Source organism: Indicator indicator, chromosome 3 (genome assembly GCF_027791375.1).
Source record: "Indicator indicator isolate 239-I01 chromosome 3, UM_Iind_1.1, whole genome shotgun sequence".
Taxonomy (NCBI): Eukaryota; Metazoa; Chordata; class Aves; order Piciformes; family Indicatoridae; genus Indicator; species Indicator indicator.
The window spans coordinates 14824418-14845631 of NC_072012.1; the positions used below are offsets into that span (position 1 = coordinate 14824418).

At 45.8% G+C, this 21214-nt stretch overlaps 1 protein-coding gene across 3 annotated transcripts; it reads left to right on the forward strand.

Moving 5' to 3' along the window:
• Nucleotides 1–953: 953 nt before the first annotated feature.
• On the forward strand, nt 954–19535 carry GATA3 (GATA binding protein 3). 3 transcript variants are annotated; one of them, XM_054399691.1, is made up of 5 exons: nt 954–1200; nt 3820–4359; nt 7242–7387; nt 12953–13078; nt 19251–19535. In XM_054399691.1, exons 1-5 carry the CDS (start codon nt 954–956, stop codon nt 19533–19535), a joined length of 1344 nt encoding a protein of 447 aa, XP_054255666.1. The 3 variants fall into 3 exon arrangements, with proteins under 3 accessions (XP_054255666.1, XP_054255667.1, XP_054255665.1); XM_054399692.1 differs by having other exon boundaries at nt 954–1194; nt 3823–4359; XM_054399690.1 differs by having other exon boundaries at nt 954–1194; nt 3823–4359; nt 7245–7387.
• The last annotated feature ends 1679 nt before the right edge of the window (nt 19536–21214 follow it).

Below are 21214 nucleotides of genomic sequence, written 5' to 3' on the forward strand. Positions count from 1 at the left end.
TTTTTTCCTTCCCCCTCCCCCCCCCCTTTTTTCTTCTTCTTCCCCTGACCCCTCTCCTTTTCCCCCTCGCTCCTTCCCTTCATTCCCACCTTCTTCCCCATCGCTTTACCCCCTTTCCCAGATTTTTTCCTCCCCTGTTCTGTTGTCCCCCTTCTTCCCCCCTTTCTTGGTTGTATAATAATTAATGAGCAATCAAAGTAGGCTGCAGAGCAGTAAATGGCACAAGTTCTCGCCGGCTTAAGCCACTGGAGCTTCTCAGGTGCAATTGGAGCAAATACTAAACAAACAATCGCGACGACAAGGAAAAAAAAAAGCTAAAGAGTTAAAAAATCAAGAGCGATAGCAGAGGCGGCAGGAACGCGGGTAGAGCAGCTCGGCTCCGCTCCGAGCCGGGGAGAGAGCGAAAGAGAAAGAGGCGCTGGGGAAGAGAGGTGGGTCCAGGGCAGAGCAGGCGCTTCCTAGGGATGGCTGCCGAGGAATGGGATGGGTTTTCTCCTGCCTAAAAAGTCAGGTGCTAAAGTTCAGAACTTCTCAAGCACATTTCTCTCTCTGCCTCTCTCTCTCTCTCTCTCTCTCTCTCTGCTTCTTCTCTTTCCTCTTTCTCGTTACAGGTGATCAAAGAAGAGAAACATCTGCAAAACAGCGGAAGATACCGACGGAATCTCGCTTTGTAGAATTTTTTCCTCTGAATTTGTTTGTTTCCCCTTTCCCCCCCACCGCCTTTTTATTATTAGATTTTTCCTTCTTTTTTATTCTTTTTTAAATCGATCGTTTATCATCATACCCCCCTCCCTCCACTTTAAACCAAACAAACCCATCCTCAAACTCTCCGAGCACTCCCTCACCCTTGCAGACAGAACTTCAGCACCGTCTCCCCCTCTAATCTCAAGCCCTCCGCGCTTTACTGAGGAGGAGGAGGAGGAAGAGCAGCTGCGGAGCAGCGAGCGCGGAAAATGGAGGTCTCTACGGACCAGCCGCGGTGGGTGAGCCACCACCACCCCGCTGTGCTCAATGGGCAGCACCCGGACTCGCATCACCCCACGCTTGGCCATACCTACATGGACCCAACGCAGTATCCTCTCGCCGAGGAAGTGGATGTACTTTTTAATATCGACGGACAAGGCAACCCCGTCCCACCCTATTACGGCAACTCCGTGAGAGCCACCGTGCAGAGATACCCCACGGCCCACCACGGTGAGTGCCCCCGCTGAGAGCCCTGCTCCTCCAGCGTGACCCTGGGGCAGCCCCGGCCCCGGCTCCGGCTCCGGCGCCGGCCTCGTCTCCGGCCCCGGGCCTGGCCCGGGTCCGGGAGGCTTCAAGCTGCCCCGAGTCCCGCCGGCCAGACTGCCATCGGGCAGACCCTCTCCTGCCGGCGGGGAAACTACGTCACGGGTGGATTTTGGGGTTGGTTTACTGAAAATACATCAAAATCCAGGCTCCCTTCATTACTGGAAATACATCAAAATCAAGGCTGCCTTCATTTCTTTTTCTTTCTTGTTTGCTTTCTTGCTTTCTTGTTTTTAATATATTTTTCTTTCTTTTTCGCTTTCTTTATTTTTCCTTCTTTCCCTTTTTTCCCTTACTCTTTCTATTTTTCTTTCTTTCTACTTATTTCTCTCCATCTCTCTCACCTCTCTTATCTCTCCCCTCTCTCTTATCGCTGCTCTTCCCCCTTTTCTCTTGCTCTTCTTTATTTTTCTTTCCCTTTCATCTTTATCTTGCTTTCTTCCTCGTTCCCTCTCTTTCCCTTTAGTTTCCCTCTCCATCCCTTTAATTAGGTTAACAGGATTTTCAATACGGTGTTCAATTTTTGTACGATTAAACTGCTCTGCAGAAGAAAAGCAAACTGGAGAGCAGGGGTGTGAAAATGACTCTGCTGTCCTCACGCTTGGGCTATTTTCATTCTCACTTGGTGAGCTTGTTATGCTGGGGTTGAAAAGTTTTGCACATCCACACGCAGAACAGCACCACGGCGTGTGTTAAAAATAAGGAATAAAGGAAAATAGGTGTAATTAGATATCAGACGTAGTGTGTTTTCCTGAGGGTCTTGAAGGAAGTTAATGATCCACAGTATGAATTTTGTTCCTGAGTCACAGTCTTTAGGAAGGAGGTGGAATACCTGGGGTCGATGGGGCCCAAGTCCATGGAGGAATGGGTCATATTTGCTGAAGAATTGGATAGATCCAGTTTTTATAGATGGAGCTTTCCTGTATGATTAAAACTAGTGAAAAGAGAACAATTTTTAAAAAAGGAGGGAAAAAAGCTGGTGCTGATTTTTCAAGCCAGACAGTGACCTCTGTGCTGAAATCTAAATATCCGAGGTTTGCTGTAGAAATGACCCCAACATCAAGGAGAAGAGTGTGGGATAAGCGAGTGGAGCTGGAGCCGAGCTGGGTTTAGGGGGCTGCTCCCAGCCTTCAGCTACTTGTTGAGTGCAAGTCTGCATTAGGCTCCGCTCAGTAACTGCATTGTTCTGCCATTAGTCCCTTTAAAACAATTATTTCTAGGGATCAGCAGCCTTTGTCCTTCCTTTCTTTTCTTTTCTTTTCATTTTTTGCCCCAATATATCAGCAGAAAGTGGAAATGCGGTCTCTCTGATCTAGCTTGAATATTATTTACTATGCTACTTCCTGGAGAAGATAATGAATGTTGACCCTTTCTATTCGTATAACCCACCTTCCCTTCCTTTAGAGCAGTTACTTTCAGTATTGTTCATAAATGCACACTGAAAACAGGCGTAGAGGTTTTCTAGACACACAAGCTCCTATGCAAAGATACAAGTCCACCCTGCACCAGCTCTTCAACTACCTGTGCCTCCATAGATCTGTGTTTGCATCTCTCCTTCTGTCTGTTTAGCCAGCTATACACACAGATCACAATACCTACAGAGGTTAAAGCTCTCTAGATGTCACTGCCTTTCCAGGGCTTTATTAGCAGGCACAAACTTCCTCTCTTCCAGTTGAATAGCTGTTTTTCAGCTTTGGATTTTTTTTTTTTTTTTTTTTTAGCAAGAAGTTAATTTAAAATATTAGGTACCATCCCTTAAGTACATTTATAACCACAGGGGGGAAAAAAAAGACTGGGTAAATCAATTGGGTTTTGTGGCAAAGTCCAGGTCTGTATTTTCAAACACAAGTGAAGGGTCTTTTGTCATAAGAAGGGGATGGAGAGTTACTTTTGAGGCAGTTGGTGCTCTCTGCATGTGCCGCATCATCACCAAAAAGCCATCTAACATTTACGTTCAGCCTCGTGGGAGAACAACCACAAAAAAAGATTAATTGGGCAGTTTGCAAACTATAACAGCTTTGATGGAGAAGTTATTGTCAAATCTGTGGGCATCTTCTGGTCTTCTTCGTTTGGCCAGATTATTCCTAGGGTTTGTAGCTTACGGTTGCCTTCCAGAAATTATTTTCTAGCTAATAAATAAATAAATAAATAAATTCTGCAGTCGGGGCTTGGCAATTTCACATAGGATTTTAGCGTCAAAGTCTGCATGAAATTGTCTGAAAAAAAGGAAAGAGTGCAGCTGGACTCGCCAGATCCCGTGTCCCAGGGCTGACATCCTTGCTCATGGCGGGGCCGACCCGGAGACCAACTTCTGAGATGTATCCGGGCTGCTACCTCGGAGCATTACATCCTTCAAATTTTAATTCGTAAAGGGGAGTGGGGGCTTGCATTGGATGTATTTTGTCTTGCTCCCACGGCACGCCGAGCCCTTTGGGAAGAAGAGAAGAGGGAGTACAGCCTGGTACTCCCCTCTGGGGGCTTGCCAGAGTGGCGAACGGAGTGTAACAGGGGTTTCGCTGTGCTTTCTCCGAGCAGGGAGCCAGGTGTGCCGGCCACCGCTGCTGCACGGCTCGCTGCCCTGGCTGGACGGGAGCAAGGCGCTGAGCAGCCACCACAGCGCTTCCCCTTGGAACCTCAGCCCTTTCTCCAAGACTTCCATCCATCACAGCTCACCGGGACCACTTTCCGTCTACCCACCCGCCTCCACTTCCACTTTATCTGCCGGTCACTCGAGCCCGCACCTTTTCACCTTCCCACCGACCCCTCCTAAAGATGTGTCCCCGGATCCGTCCATTTCCACCCCCGGCTCCACCGGCTCCACCCGGCAGGACGAGAAGGAATGCATCAAATACCAGGTGTCCTTGGCTGATACCATGAAGTTGGAGTCCTCTCACTCTCGGAGCAGCATGGCCTCTTTAGGAGGAGCCACCTCCTCTGCTCATCACCCCATCACTACCTACCCACCGTATGTCCCAGAATATGGCTCTGGACTTTTCCCCCCCAGTAGCCTCTTAGGAGGATCGCCGACTGGGTTTGGGTGTAAATCGCGACCGAAAGCACGGTCAAGCACAGGTAGGGCTTTTGGCTTCTTCATCTCCACTGCTCGAGAGAGTAAGCTATGGGAGAAAACGGGGAGCAAAGGGATCGGGCCGTGCCCTCTTCTCCTCTCTGCGCACAAAGGGATGCGCACAAACATCCGTGTGATGAAAGCAGCAGGGTCTGAAACCCCCAGGGACACACAGACGCGACTTTACCTTCTCTACAGGTTGTCCTGATGACCTTTTATCCAAACCTCCCACCTTGTCCAACCCACCGTGAGGGTGCAACCCCGGTTGAGGGTCCAACCCCAAGCACACCATCCAAGGAGCCCAAATCCCCCCGGGAGCGGTTATGCCAAGCACCTAAGGTGCGCTCAGCTGCGGTACCTAAGGAGGAAGTGAAACCGAGGGAACCGCAGCATTAGTGTATCTCTTCTGTATTTTAATAGTGGTACCAAATCCCGGCCAACTTCCCTCGCCTGCCCTCCGCCTCGCTCTTCCCATGCGACACCCAGAGGTGCGCGGAGGGTTTTCCCTGAGGCTCTGGTGTGTGTGCCCCGGCCGGGGAGCTCGCCTACATAGCCCCCAGCCCCATCCAGCATCGTGCAGGGTCTTTGTTCACCTCTAATGCAAGACCCTAAACGCATTCTCTTGGTCACACCGCTCCGGGAGGGGGGCCCGGAGCCGTGCGCACCTCGCGGAGCAAGGGGTGGGAGTTGCGCGGCTCCGGCTCCCGGAGGCTGAAGGCTGCGGGTCTGGATGTTTGTGTGCAGCGAAGGGTAGAGTGTGAGGCGAGGGATGTGTGTTTTGTGTATGTATGTGCAAAGGGCGATTAGTCAAAAGACTTCTATTTTTTTTTTCTTTTTTCTGCTCTTTCCCCCTCCTCTTTCCGAGGAGGCTGCTGCAGGGTTGCCTGGCATGAATGAGATCAGTTTTCAGGGTTTTTCCAGGGTGACATTTACTCTGTCTGTCTGAGCAGGGACTGTCTCTATTTAGCTGATATGTTTGAGCTAATCCAATTATTTTCAGACTGCTGCACGCGACAGTTGCATTGTTTATCCAGCGCCAGGAACTTTAATAGAGTCCGGATGCGGTTAGAGTGACAAAAAACCCCAGACCTGTATGTTTTGTACATGAAAGCAGGAGGGAGAGAGATGGAGTAAAACAAAAGAGAGGGACAGAGACTCAACTAGCCCCGGAGCGGCTTGCCCCTGTTTAACCGGAGGGGAACAAAACGACCGAGGTATTAACAGGAGCCGCTCCCCGCCTTGCTCCGGGACTGACCGGGTGCCGTGTCGTGGTAGGGATCGGTTTATTCTCGGTCCCGGTACAAGCCGGGCTGTGACTGTGCTCCCCCCCGGCTGCCGCAGCTCCCGCCCGGGCACCGACTGCGCGGTATTTTCAAACCGGCTTGCCCACCCCCCCTCACCCTGCCTCTTGTTTTCCTTTTGCCACTTTCTGTTACTTTACTTTCGAGAGACACATCTGTGGTTCGTGAAAAACCAGCCCCAACAGCAGCACTTTTTTTTTTTTTTAAAGTTGATTTTTACAAGCTGGGAAGCTTGCAAGACAAAGAGGGGTAGTGGTGGAGGAAAAGGAGGAAGGGGGTGTTTTTGCAGGATGAAAGAGGGAGAAAGGGCTGCAAATGTCTATTTTTCTTTCTTTTTTTTTTTTTTTTGGTGTTGAAGGGTGTGAGAGGGTTTAGTGAAAAGGTTCTGGAAGAACGGTTGCCGTTTGTGGTTAGGGTGCGGATGCCTCTTACTCGAGTGCTGGGGCAGCAGGGAACCAGATCTGGGCTGAGTTAGCTCTGCTCTGGTCGACTGAGGCCTTTTGCTGCTCTCAAATGGGCTAGGAGTGTCATTAGGCGCAAGAAAAATACCCAACAAAATGATGAAGCAAACACCCAACAAAAAAACACTCAACCTCCTGAAAGTATCTGAGAGGCATGTTCACATTCCCTCCCACAATTCCCTCCTCCAGGCTCAGAGATGGTGGGCTGAGTGAGATGACCCCCCTAATAGCTTGGGAGAGGATAGAGATGTACTGAAAAGGAGGAAAAGGATTGCTTGATCAGGGCTCAAGCAGTTTCAGGGCTCTCTGGGGTTTCAAATATCAGGAATGGACCATCAAGCTGTGGATGAGATGTAGAAGCCAGAGAAGTTTGCACAAGTTGGGTGGTGGCAGCTTAATGGCAAATTAATCAATAGTAGATAGTGTCAATGTGGTTGTGTATTGACTGAGGCTGGGAAGGTGTTTTGGTTGTTTGATTATTTTGGGGGTCCTTGCTGTGGTTTGACCCAATGCCAAAGGCATGGCAGCCCCTAGCTCATGGCACCACCCTGAGAGCTGGGACAGTGCTCAAGGAGTGACCCTGGTGTCCTCATACACATCAGAAAGGGTGGTATTGACTTAAATTCGGTACCCCTCCATCTTGGGATGGAGAGGGTTGGAGGCTCCCTGCAAAGCCTGCCAAAGTTTGTCTGGTCTATATGGCAGTGTGGGGTATGGAGGGCTGTATATTCCCTTAATCCAGAGGTGAGAGGGAATTGTCAGCACCCCTATCAAAGGGGGAACCTGTGGGAGAAGTGAGAGCTTCCCCAAGGTGCCTCTCAAGCCACCACGGTGCCTGGGTTGCCATTGACACCATCCCTCTTTCTTACTGGTGGGACACAGGCCTGATGCTGCCTGCAGAATGGTGTTAGAGAGAGGGAAAGGATCTGGTCCCACCAGAATCTCCCCAGCCTGTGCCAGCCATGTTGCTCAGCCATGGCCTTGGACCCTTGCTTGGAGAGGGCTGGCAGGGTCTGGTATTGCTGGGTCTCCCAGGGGATTGGAGATTTTTGGTGTGTGTGGGCTTTTCCCAGCCCCTGTTACCTCTGCTTTCCCTAAGTGAACTATGTGCTGTCTTGTTTCCAGAAGGCAGGGAGTGTGTAAATTGTGGGGCTACCTCAACCCCTCTGTGGAGAAGAGATGGTACCGGGCACTATTTGTGTAACGCCTGTGGACTCTATCACAAAATGAACGGGCAGAACCGACCTCTGATCAAGCCCAAGAGAAGACTGGTGAGTCTCCTTCTTTTGGTTCTTTCTTTTCCTTCTTCTGCTTCTTGACTGTAGTTTGGGATGGACAAGAAAGCTCAGCCAGCTCCAAATTCTGCTCCCGCTGCATCAAAGGGCTGAGAAGAGGCATGCTTGGAGAGATGCTCCCAGCTGCTGTGTGCCTCAGTTTTCTGGCCCTTTGGCAAACTGCAAAGCTGGTTAAAAAAAAAAAAAATCCAGGTCTTCCTGCAAAGCAGAGCTATGTTTTCTCCCAGGTCTCCATGGGACAGATAGCTCTTCACAGTGTTTCTGGATGGTGACCAAAGGACAGTGGATCTTTACAGGGGCACAGGACAGATTGATAATTTCATAGTGACCAAGGATTTTTTTCAGGGCTCTCCATACTGCTGTCTTCCCTTTCCCAAGTGTACCTCCATCCCCCTTAGCTGGCACTGTTGTGGAAGGTGAACCCAAGCCAATTACTGGGTGTCACTGGGACATCAGACAGACCTTAGACCTGCAAAGTGCTTGGCTGGTGGTCCTGGTGCCGCTTGAATGTGGTATGGTCATTCATAGGTGAGCCGTATGGATATCAAATTGTGTCATTCCCCTTTGAGTCAGTGCGAGTGAGGACACAAGGGAATGACAAAACCCAGTGAGTGGGCAAAGCTGAGTGCATGCCCAGGGCCACAGAAGTTGAAGGAAGATGAAATGTGCAGGTAAATATTTGAAATAATAGTTGGAATTCTCACGACTTTACTATGTATAAGCAACACATTACAAAATCCCCAGCCATCCATTTCTGAATTTCCCTGCAAGCCACAAAAAGGCCTGGCAAATAAATGTGTTGAAGCAGATTTGGCAAATAGTCAGGCAAACCACAAGGGGAAAAATGATATCAAGTGGGGGAAAAAGTTATGTTCCCTGCTTGGGAAATTATTGACTGTTTTGAATCGAGGCACAATTGGTTTTGTTAGGATTAAAGACATGGATGGGCTCCTGGGAGTTGCTCAAAAAGTGGAGGGAAAGTTGTTCTTCACGGAATTTCTGAGCTGATGGATGGATCCAGTTGGTTGCACGAGGCTTGTGTCTGGTATGGCTGGATCCTGCAGATGGGAGGAGGGTTATTCACTGGCCTTGTGTTACCCATGAAGGTGCTCGTGGTCTTGGTCTGATAATTCTTAGATGTGGATTCATCTTCCTCACCTGTGGGATGTCCACAAGATTGAACTGATGTTATTCTCATTGGCGCTGGGAAATATTTACAGGATACAGCCCCAGGAGGGGTTCACTGCAAGAGACAGGAGCTTCAGTTCTCTCTGACTGTGCTCATTTTGGGGAAGATGTGGGTTTGCTCCTCTACCCCAAACTTCCCGTGAGCAAAACCTCTCCATGCCTTCCTATATGGGCTTTTCCCCACATAGGAAAACATTGGTCTCCCTCATCTTTCATAGCCTTGTTAGAAAAAAGGAAAAGCTTTCTAGGGAGGGAAGTACAGGCTGGGATTTAAGTTAGGTTTTTTTTTTTTTTTGTGCAGCAGGGGCAGCTCTCTTATTCTCTTCTCCTTCCCCTGGCCCTTCTGTGTTAAACACATACCCATGGTTTGGTTTTTGTTGTTGTTGTTGTTTTTTTTTTTTTCCTTTCTCCTTGTTCTCTCTTTATATGTAAAGTTAACTTCCTAGGAAAAAGCTGCCGGATATCTGAGCCCTGGAGATAACTCCTAAACAACAGCTCTGCTTCCCCAGCCCAAACACACAGGAGCTTGAGCGTATCCAAACAAGTGGAGGGGGAGGCAGAATAGGAAAGCGGCTAGGAAAGGGGGGGAGAGCTTTCAAAAGGTGTCTGATGGAACCACGAAAGAATGTCCCGAGTCACCCTCAGCCCAGCACATGTAAAATGAACTGCATAAATAAATACATTGTAAAAGGTCATTCTTGGGTGAAAAAAAAAAAAAAAAGAAAGAGAAGGAAAGGAAAAAAAGTAAAGAGAGACCTTGTCTTGCATAATCACTCCAGTCTTGGGCATTTTAGTTAAAGTTTTCAGTTACAAAAAGTTTCTTTGAATGTGGCTTTTGCTAAATGGGGATTTCATATGTGTGTGTGTGTATGTGTGTGTATATATATATATATATAAATATATATATATGTATATATATATTTAATATTTTTTCCCCCCAGCACTGTCTGGGGTAAAAAACAAGAGAAAGATTTCTAGTGCTTTTTGCATCCATGTTTGTTTCCCTTGCTGAACTCCACAAAAAACCCAACCCAAACCAAACAAAACCCCCAAGATCCAGCCGACCATTCAACCAACCAATTAGAAGGCACTATAACTTGGCCAGTGTTTGCATTTCATGTGAGCAGATGTGTGAGCATGTCTGTAGCTTTCGTGACTTGTGAAGGTGAGTGAGCTGGGGAAGGCAGCATGTGGATGGGGACTGAGGGTGGGGATCCAGTGCACACTCCTCTCCCTCTGCCAAAGGTTCCCTGTATCACCTTGGGCTGGTTTTGTAGGCTCAGATCCCAGGCACACTGAAACTAATGACAGGGCTCTGATGGGTTGGAGAGAGAGGGCAAATCCTTACATACTGAGAATCTAGCCCTAGCCTCATTAAATTCAATATGTGTCTTTGTAAGGGCTTCCTTTAGTGGAGATGGATGGAGCCTTGCTGGTTAAGGGGACTCAGGTTTGCTTTGGGGAGAAGATGGAAGATTGTGAGATATTGGCAGGGCATTAGGAACAGGCAGGTAGTACCGTGTCACTGCTCTTCTTATAAGGTCTGGAGCCCTCCTGGAGACTATTCTTGCCCTTTTTTGAAGCCAGTGGCAGCCCTGTCACTGATATTCTGAGAGAAAAGAATCCTTTGGATTTTCTTCTCTTCCCATGTGGTTGCAGAGCTCTCCGTTTCTGTGCCCAGCCGTGCCAGGATTATATCCAGTTTCTCAGAAAGCCCATGCACGTGCCTTATTGTAGGAAGATGATGCTTGCAGCTTTGTGGATACCCTGTGTAAATCCAGACACTGAAAATGCCCTGCAATTAAACATCTTTATCAGTGCTTGGTTCCTTCTGCACCGTCCTCAATTTCACCTTCTCATCACTGCTAGTGATTTTGAAGTTTATGCCCTTGCTCACATGCAACTGGGCCACAAGGTCTGGTTCTACAGATGATATGGAGCACCCTCTTAGTCATCCCATGACTTACATGGATGAGTTCAGGTCGGTGAGTAGCATCAGTGGATGCCATTGCTAGGAGCTGTTATGATAGCATTATTATTCATTGTTTCCTGCCCACTGCTGGTGTCTCCAGAATAAGCTGCTACGGCATAAAAGGCACAGTCTGGGACCCAAAGAACACAGAGTTTAAAATATTCAGCTAACGGTGCTCAGTTTTTGTAGGGAAAACACGGCAGATGGAAAAGGTTGTATAGAACACAGTAGATGTTGTGATTTATTAGTTTATTTAGTGGCAGAGTTTGTTAGAAGGTAGCAAGGTAGTAACTTTTAAACACGCTTACCGTGAGAGAAATTATAGCGAGGGCTGTGTAGAAACCCCAAATATCTTCAAAGGGGATGTTTCCCCTGTGTGGGCTGAGTCAAAAATCACTGGTTTTTAGAAATTTCCTTAGGCTTGATTTTTGGGTCTGATAAGGGCAACGTTGCCACTGAAAAACTCAATCCAGGCTTTGAGCCATGTGTACTGTCTAGTGGGAGCCAGAAAGGAAGGACCTGCAGACTTGTCCCCCAAGTCTTGACGAGAGCATGGCTCTCCAAGAAGTTGTGTCTGTGCTGTGTTTGAAGCTCTCATATTACCCTGGTGAATTTGATGAGAACCAAATTTGAAGCTGTGGCATGATCTGGAGAAGGACAGGAGCAAGGCATGCGTGCACATTTGTGAAGGTTTTCCATGGTGGGTTGCTTCAGGTTCTCCTGACTGCACTGGGATTTTTGCAACCAAAGACCCATACGCCATTTCTAGACCCTTCTTGCCATTGGCATGGATGTGGTTTATGGCCAGGCAAAATGGAACTGTCCCCATGGGCAGCCAGTGAGAGCCCCTTGCTGTCAGATCAGGCTTTCTGTGATGCTTCCTAGTGCTCCTGAGCATCATATTATTTATTTTTTCAGACAGTCCTTTTTGTCTAATTAAAAGGGAAAAAAAAATCCTACTCTATCTAAAACAAAACCAACCCATCCTCTCTCCACCTACGCCACATTCAATTATGATTAAAAATGCAACATGACCTAACAGGAGCTGGTATTAGCAGTAGCGCTGTGCCAGTGTCCATGTTTGCATTTGGGGTTTGTTGTATGGTGTCCAAAGATGTGGTATTTCTTTTTCTTTTTCTTTTTCTTTTTTTTTTTTCTTTCTAAAATGTTGGATGTGCTACAGTGTGCGGCTGTGTGGGGTGAGGGGTAAATTTGAAACAGTAAGAGCACAAAAGAGAGCATTAAAGGCTCAGTTCTGCAAGGTGCCAAGCATTGCTATGATCTGGCAAATCGCTTAAGCACATGTTTTAACTTTAAGCACATGAGCAGTCCCACTGAAAGCAAAAGCATTGCGATGAAATCAGAGCTCAGGGACTGTGTCATATTGATGGAGAAGAGATAGGACTGGCACCCAAAGGTCTTTTTTTTTTTTTTTTTTTTGGGAGCTGTAGGCAATTACACACATGCAAACAAGCATACAAGTTTGCAAACCCCCTTTTCCTCCTTCAGTGGCAGAAGGGCAATTTGTTTGCTCAAGTTACAGTTTTTATATGATGAGCATGGATTCATGAATCTGAAAGGGGAGCGACTTTGCTAAATTTGGCTTTGTTAACTCATTATTGCAGCTAACAAAAAATCTTCTTTATACACCTTGACATGTAGACTTCTTTTTCTTGTTCCTCCCTGTTTATGAAATGGTAAATTCTTCTTTCGGGCTCATTACCAATCCTTAAATAAACATGAAGGTTTAGGCTGCAGAAGGGTGTAATTAAAAAGTTGGGATTCTCACTCCTTGCCACAGTGTTATTTCCGATCTGGAGCCTGTATCCTTTGAAGCTGAGCTGAATTGACGGGACCAGGCTGTGCTTGCGGTTGGACCCGGCGAGCAGCTGCCCACCATGCTCAGCCTCAGTCTCACCCTGAGCTTGCTGGAGCCAGTGTGACTCATGCCATTGACTCCAGCAATTGTTGGTTCAGGCCTTGCCTGCAGAATTAGACCCCTGGGGGGTCTGAGAGAATTAAGATGGAAAGACTTGTTGGCATTTAAATAATACTTTCCCCTCTGGAATGGGCTGTGCCAACGCTGCTAATTTTGATGAGTTCTATCAGAGGTTTAGCACTCACTTTTAGGATGCCCTTTGGCACTTGATTCAGTTTGTATATAATTTGGGATTAAAGTACCTTGGGGATTTTTTTCAGAATTATTATTTGTTCTCACAAGCCAGTATCTGGAGGCCTCTGACGATGGGCATCAGTCCTGCAGGGTTGATGTTTTCTTCCTCAAAAATTTTGCTGACTTAATTTTTTTTTTTTAATTTCTCCCCTGCCCCCTCCCCCACCATCTTCTTCTCTTCCCCTGTCTCTCCCCCTCCTTCTCACAGTCTGCAGCCAGGAGGGCGGGCACGTCCTGCGCAAACTGTCAGACCACCACTACCACCCTGTGGAGGAGAAATGCCAACGGCGATCCGGTCTGTAACGCCTGCGGGCTCTACTACAAGCTGCACAATGTAAGTGTGACTGCTACATTCCAGAACGGGGCCTCAGTTTTGGTGCTCCATGGCACAAATGCTTCCTCAGCCTAAGGGTTTCCAGTCTTGGGTCATGCTGAGAACTCAGGGGACCTTGGGGATTGGAGAGATGTGTTGGTATCCCCTCAAATGTTGCCAGTCCAACTTGGGGAGTTATAAGCCAGGGTTGTCCACAGGTAATGTTAGAACTCTCCCATGCCTGAGCCAAGAAAGGAGGAGTGGATCAACACAGAGAGACATTATCTACTGCTGATTTGGCTCAGTGTGTTGGAAAAGACAGCATGCTGTCCTGCAAGCTGATACCCCTTGTATGTGTAGCTTGGTTCCTCCAGCAAATGCAGACTCTGGAAAAAAGGCAAAATGTGCCAGCAACTATTTAGATATTTCTTGGGTTTGTGGCTGCCTTCATCCTGTTGCTCCACCAGTCCCCAAGGATGATTTATTTAGGTCTTGTGTTTGCCCTGGTTGACGCAAATGGTTCCTAAACCAAAAAGGACTTGATTTAGTTAGTGAGTTGCAGAATCTGCTCAACCTGTGATGTGAATTTTAAGGCATCTGTCATGGAAGGGAAGGAAAAATAAAATGAAGGGAAGGAAAAATGAAACAAAATGGCTGGCAGATTTTATCTGACATCTCCATGCATAGTTTGCTTGCAGGAATCAGTGATATGTGCCCCGGGCAAAGAGCTAAAGGGATCTGAAAAGTCTTTTGCTGACTAATACTGCTAATAAAGGAGTCTTAAGGCTACTCCTGTTACTCCCATTCCACATGTGGCATTAGAATAATTGTTATGTCAGAAGGGGGAAAAGATTTTCAATTTCTCTGCTTTGATATAACTTTTTTTTCCTACTGGTCATTTGCTTTACGTTTGCCTTTAGACGTCTTGGACTATGTTTTGCCCTCATGTCCGACCATGCAAACACATCAAAGACAGATCTGGTTTCATGGGGCACCCAACCCTTGTGGTGCTTGAGTTCTTCCCATTTGTTATTTCAGGCTCTTTGGTTTCTTGGGATGAGTAAACAAGTTTGGATTAAGCAGGGGAAAAAAAAAAAAAGCAACAACCAGGCTAATTTTTCACCTGTTTTGTGAGAGGCATCTCTCCTGGGAAAAAAGAAAGTGTGTTTACCCTTTAGTGGGCAGGCATCTCTGCATGTTTTTAGTCCTATGTAGCAAGCAAGCTTGTCATCAAACTTTCAGTGTGATCACTGCAAACAAAGGAATTGAACATGGAGTGAAATCTCCTAGGATATCACAAGAAAATACTCTGTTTGCTATTGCCATGGCAAGACAGGAGCAAGGTCAGCAAGCTTCACTGGAGGAGTCTTTGCTTGTGCAATGTTTTCATTTTGGCCTGGTAGCCACCAGTGTTAGGACTTAAATCATGTAGCTTGGAAGACTTCTAAAGAGATCTATGCCTGAGCTGTTTGCCCTGTACCCCAGCAGAGCCCTTTGAAGAAAACAGGCTCTTCTCAGGTGCCATTTGTTGGACCTGATGGAGATGCTTGTGTTTGGATAAGATGACTTGTACTCTTGAAGATGGTGCATTTTCTCCCAGTGACTGCAAAAGCTGGCAGGATGATGAGTTCAGGTCTGTCTACCTGCATTGTAGACATCTTCCTGGAGGAATTTCTTCTAAGGTGCCTGGGTGCTGGGGCTCTCCAGAAATGAACATGCAAAAGCACATTCTTTTCTTTTTCACACTTAAATTGTGAACCTAGTTGGCCTGGGTTGACCTCTAGATTCACCATTTAGGGAAACTCCAATCCAGCAGTGAAATTTGTGACATGGGGCAGGCCTTTAGCACATTGGAACCATTTTCCTATTCATCAAAGACACTGACAGTTGCTTAAAAGCTCAGCACAGCTACTTACCAAAGTCAAGTAGTATCTTGCCCTATGAGCAACTCCATTAATGGGACCTGCTTAAAAAAAAGCCCCTAGAGGACTGGGATGCTGTGTGTAGCAATATAACTGGGCAAGGATACCAAAATCTGGCTATGAGTGGGTAGATTATTTTGTTTTTAGTTTTTTAAGATGATGCTTATTACTGTGGTGAGGAATGGGCAACATCACAGCTGAGAGTTTTTAAACGTATCACCCTCAGCTTTAAAGATGTAGAGCACTGGAATATTCTGCAGCCTGTAACTGTAAAGGCCATGTTGTGCTTCAGAAGCTGTGACTGTAAAGGCCACATTGTACTTCAGAAACTAAAGAGGTGTGGGGGTTTTGTGATCAGTGGTAAGGTGGTGGTAGCTTCATGGAGATGCCTTGTCTTTTTGGCTGCTGGGAGGCAGGACTCTGGAGCTGTGCTGACTGCCTGGTGAATGGCACAAGCATCATCCTTTAAATGACTCAAGGCAGGGAGGAAATCTAGTGATTGCATGTGGACAGAAGTTTCTTGTCTGGTGAAAATCGGTCTGGCCTGTTGAAGTGTGAGAGTTGTGTGTGTAGGCTGTGGTCCTGCTCCCTTTGTGTATCTTACCTACATCAGTTCTCTGTCAGGGGAGGTTTCAGAAATAGAGAGGCTCACAGTAGCATGTCCTTCCCAAACAGCTGAGTGGTTCTGCACAGATGTGCCAATGTACTGGCAGAAGCTCTTGGGCTTCTTGGAAGATGCTTTCACCTTGTTTCAGGCTAGGTTGTACCAAATTCTTGGCTTCTTTTTGACTCTCTCCCTCTGTTTTGTCTTTTCTTCGGGTTTGATCACTTTTTATTCCTTGGACCTTTAGATCATTAAAGTATTTTTAATAGACTGATTTGACGATGAAACTTACCCATTTTTTCAGTCCACATGAGGAATGATGGCAGTAAACAACCGCAGGCTGCTTTTTCATGGGGCTATTTTTCTCATGGGGCTATATCAGTTTGTTTTACCGCTGATTCCCACAGCTTAAGCAAACCCATTTGTCAGGAGCATACGAGCAATAATCATAATAGTCTTGGGGTGCGTTTAGTGAAGCTGCTGGCACTGCTCCTACTGACTTCAACAAGAGCTGGCTCCATTAACACCAGTATTAACAATGGCTAATATTTCACACTGATACGGTACCTTTCATCCTGTGGCATCCCAGAGTGCTTTCTAAGATACAGCTAGCCTGGAAGATTAACCCAACATTGTAATGACTATGCCTGAAGGATAAATCCGCTTCAGTGACAGGACCTTATTGAGGTCAACGGCAAAATCCCATTGTCTTCAGTCAGAGCAAGATCAGACCTACAATGTTTAAGACTATCCCCTGGATTTGATCTGTTGAATGTAAGGTTCTCGTCCTTGTTATTTCAGTCCTTTTTATCAGTGGGATGAGGCTTCACTTGCCTCAGTGACTGATGGGAGTGTACCTTGCTGGAGGTGCACAACAGACTGGCCTTTTCCCATACAAATGAGTGAGGTGCCATTGTTTTGGTAAAAGTCCTCAGAAAAGGCCTGCTTCCCAATATCCTAAAGCAGGGCTCTGCATTCCCAGAGCAGAGCAGCTGATATTTTGCATGTGATAAAACAAAGAGCATAATTCCTGCCCATAATTAATTTGCTCCATCTGCAATTACATATACATGCATATACATGCATGGGGCTGGTTCAGTTTTAATTTAGCATGTGTTTGTTATTTTTATCACAATGAATTTTCATGGAGAGGGTCTTCCCTCTGGGTCTTTTATTTCTCTACCCCAGAAACAGAGATGGGTCCATGGCTTTGATGTTTGGGGACCATTTCAACTTTGCTGTGACTGGCCTTTCAAGTCACTGGAAAAAATTTCCAGCTTGCTCTTGTGACTGTGCAGGTCTCACTCCTCCTGATATTTATCCTAGTCCTATATGTTTGGCACTTTGATCAGATACCTACCAGGAGGATGAGTTAATGTACAATAGGATGCCGTGTCCAGCTAACAGCTTGGATGCTATCTCTGGCTACAGTTGTGGGTCTGGCCATGACTTTGTCACCATCCTGAGCAAAAGTGATATTCCCATCTTTCACATCAAATCATGGTCTGGGCTAATCTGTTCCTAGTGATGGAGTGAAACATGAGAGACATTGCTTGAGGAAGCGCTTATTGTCCTGCAGGACATGACAACATGCTGCACAGGTCAGGACCCCTGTGCCTGGTCTAAGAGTCAGTACAGTCCCAGTTCCAACATTAGGCTGTTGCCACCACCAGATCCTGTGCCTGCACCTTTGCTGCTTCACATGGAAATCAGTTCTGGCTGTCCCTCAGACTCAGTGTCATGATACAAATCATCACTGGGAGCTAGAGAGGCCAGGGCTGGTGTGTGCCTTCCTGAATCTGAGCTGGACTCATCTGGGTTTGGGATTTCTAGGTGTTCTTCAGCATCACTGACTACTGGTGGAGCTCACTTGGGGCTGCCTCCTGGCATGCCCTTGCTGTCTAACTTAAAACAGGCCAGACAAGGATTTCTCACCCCAGATATTCAGCTGGAGCAAAGGGTCTTCCTTCCTTTTGTATGTATCACTGTTCCCTCAGAGGATAGGAAACCAGGGAGATGGCTGATGTTGTACTGAAAGCCTATGACATTTGAGGTTTTTGCTTGTTGCTGCCCCGGGGCTGTTGTTGGGCTGCACATAGGCAGATTCCTCCTTTTTACTGTTATCAAGCAGGCCTGCTCCCTCCAGTTCCCTTTGTCCAGAGGTAGAGGAATTGGCCTTTTATTCACACATTTTTTAGGACAAGGTGAAGTTTCCCATGAGTGCTGGTATGGAGAGCATAAAGTCACTAATTCAGACTGGGATGACAAACTTTAGGATGCCTAAACAGAGCTGATGAGCCTGGTCCTTCCTATCCTCAAGCCTCCATCTGCACATATATCAGGGAAACATTTTATTCCTTCCTCTCTGGGGAGAGAAATCTGGGAATGATATCCGTGCTGTGGGGACACACGAGCTGATGAGCAGGGGGTGAAACCCTATTGTGATCTGGAAGAAGAGAGTGCTTTGTCCCTTGCACTGATTTAAGATCTTATGGACGAAGATATGTTCAGGACCCTTGCAAAAACCTCTTTTTGTTGTCCTTCACCAGGGCTGAGATAGTACTTACTGAGGGAAAGCAGTTTCTTTTTTTACTTCCTTTCCTCCCCGTTTTGCAGAGTGCCCATCAGCAATGCTGTGTGCTCTCTTTTATTATGAAAAATGGTCTTCAGACCTGGGGGGTTTGCTGGGCTCTCCTGTGGGTGAAATTCTACAGAGGAGCCAGTGCAAGACGTGCTTAATTCTCCCTGTAGGTTCCCAGGTCCATTTTAAAGGACGTTTAGGGATATTAAATGCATAAATCCCCTCCCAAGTGTAGTCTTTGAGATTTTCATGGCACCTGTGCTAATGTTGTGATGCTGACTCTGTGCAGCAATAGGAATTTCTTGCAGGAATGTTGGCAGACCTTTTCCTACTCTTTCCCAGCTCTGATGAGTGTATGGTTCGTTGTTGCAGCTGCTTATATACATGCAGAAAAATATAATGCTTAGATTTCACATAGAGAAGTCTGTGTGAAAGGAAAAAATGGTCTGCTGGGCAGCACAGACACCTGTTTCAGAACCTCCAAAAAAGCCTGGAAGGCTTTAGAAATAAAACTGTATCTGCTAAACTAAATTTGAAGAGGGTCAGAGCAAAATCTTTCCAAAGAAGAAAAGCAAGACAAATGTTTGTTGCTTTTGTGAAAGAGTTTGCCCAGCTTCCTAATGCCACTGTGAAAGTTTGGGAACCCTTGTAGCACTGAAATCCCAGCAGCTTTTGCCATTAATGGTTTCAGAGCAGTCAGGAAGCCCTGGGGTGAGACGATGTCTGCAGGAAGTATTTCAAGGTGATAATGATTGGTTTCTTTCCTGAACATGATGTAATTACCTAATATGCAGATAGCTAGAAGTTTTCATATCTGTGAGATATTTGGGCACGATTTGCTCCTGTGAGGCTCTGCCAGCAATTTTCTGTCATCTTCATAAAATTCAAATGCATTTGGGATTTTCTGCCGGGATCTGAATTTAGGGATGGAGAGGGAGAGGTTGTGTAGCTGTGTGAGGGGAGGAAGGGGAGATGCTGGTCCTGGATGCATCCCCAGGGCTGTCTGGGCATGGGGTACATGAATCCTATGGTGATCTGGGGAGAAGGGATGGAAGCACAAAAAAAAAATAATTGATTTTTGTTTAGATTAACAGACCCCTGACTATGAAGAAAGAAGGAATTCAGACCAGAAACCGAAAAATGTCTAGCAAATCCAAAAAGTGCAAAAAGGTCCATGACAACCTTGAAGACTTTCCCAAGAGCAGCTCTTTTAACCCTGCTGCCCTCTCCAGACACATGTCCTCCATCAGCCACATTTCACCTTTCAGTCACTCCAGCCACATGTTGACTACACCGACTCCGATGCATCCTCCATCCAGCCTCTCCTTTGGACCTCACCATCCTTCCAGTATGGTCACTGCCATGGGTTAGTGAGAGACTCCCCTGCTGAATGCTTACAGTCTCAAAATGAGATTTACTTTATATACTTGCATTTTTGCAGGCGTGTGGTTATGGGCCTGATGTCCCAAATCAAATGGGAGGGGGTAAAGAAAAAAGAATAAAAAAAACAAAAACAAAAAATTATTTGAAGGCGTAAGAGAGAAAAAAAAAACTCAGAAAAAAACTACAAAAATCACAAAAAAGAAAAAAAAAGACAAAAAAGGACAAAAAGGTAAAAAAAAAGTTTTAAAAAAGTGATGTTTGCCACTTTTTAAAGGAACTCACTATGGCGTCTATGTATTCTTACCCACTGAATCTGGATACCATTTGTGAATAAGCCATTCAGAACTTGCATTCCCTATTGGACAGGATCTCTAGTGCTGTGAAAAAATGATTAAAAAAAAAAAAGAACCGCTGAACATTGCATATAACTTATATTGTAAGAAATACTGTACATTTGAGGAAGACTTTATTGCATCTGGAGAGCTGTAAAGAAAAAAAGGCATGAAGGACTCCGAGAGTTGTTTTGGTTTTGTTTTTTTTTCAAAGGAAAAGGAAAAAAAAAAAAAAAGAGGACAGGAGGACAATTTAAAAACCAGAAGATCAAACAATGCAGACCAAGAGGAAACGCGGTCTTACAAACAAATGGACCAACTGCCAGTCATGTCTTCTCCTTTTTTTTTAGTTGTTTTTTTCTCCTTTTTTCTCTTGTTGTTGGTTTTTGGTTTTTATTTTGGTTTTTTTTTGTTTTTTTTTTTTTTCCTTTGTTTCCGGGGAGGGGGCTGGCTAGAACAGTTTTGATGATGCATTAACTAACTAACTAACTGAATAAATAAGTAAATAAAGAAAACCTGTAGGAAGATCATTCATTTCTGGCCAACGGGCCTTTTTACATAGGAAGTACCAATGGTGTCGGGCAATCAGTGTTAACATGCGGACATTGCCAACGAGGGGTTGTCAGATAGCCATTCTCCAGGTCTATATGCATTGTGAACAAGTTCCTGTAATTGTTGTTTGTATGTATAATTCAATGCACCAAAATAAGAAAGATGTAGATTTATTTCATCCTATTATACGGACTGAATGGTTGTACAAATTTATTTACTGCTAGTGATAAGACCTGCTTTTTTTTGTTGTTGTTGTTTTGTTTTCGTATTTTTTTCCTCCTTTCTTTTTTTTTTTTTTTTTGAGAATAAACTAGATTAAATTCTGTTGACTTAAAAGTGTTTTGTGCTTGGGGGTGGGAAAAGGAGTCTTTCTTTTTTTCTTTTGTTTAAATTAGTTTTGATGGTATTTATTACATAGATACCACCGGTATGGGAATACGTGTCTCTGAGCTCATGCTGACAGCCAAAGCAGTGTTTGCAGTGGCTTGATTAAAGAAAAAAAGCAAACCACAAACACAGAACAAAGTAAAAAAACCTCTCAGAAATAAATGGACTGCATGTTAGTGTAACCCCACTGTCCTGTGTGTGCTCCCTTGAACTACAGCCCAGCTGCTGCTCCCACCTGACGCTGGTTTCTCGTGTGGAATGGGTCCCTTTAGGGGTCAGTCCATCAAGGTCACCATGGTGGCAAAGTTATGTTGAGGATGGTTTGGGACTGGGATAATTGCAAAGGGTGCTTATGATCCTGGCTAGTTTTTGATCAGTAATAGGACAAAGGCTGAG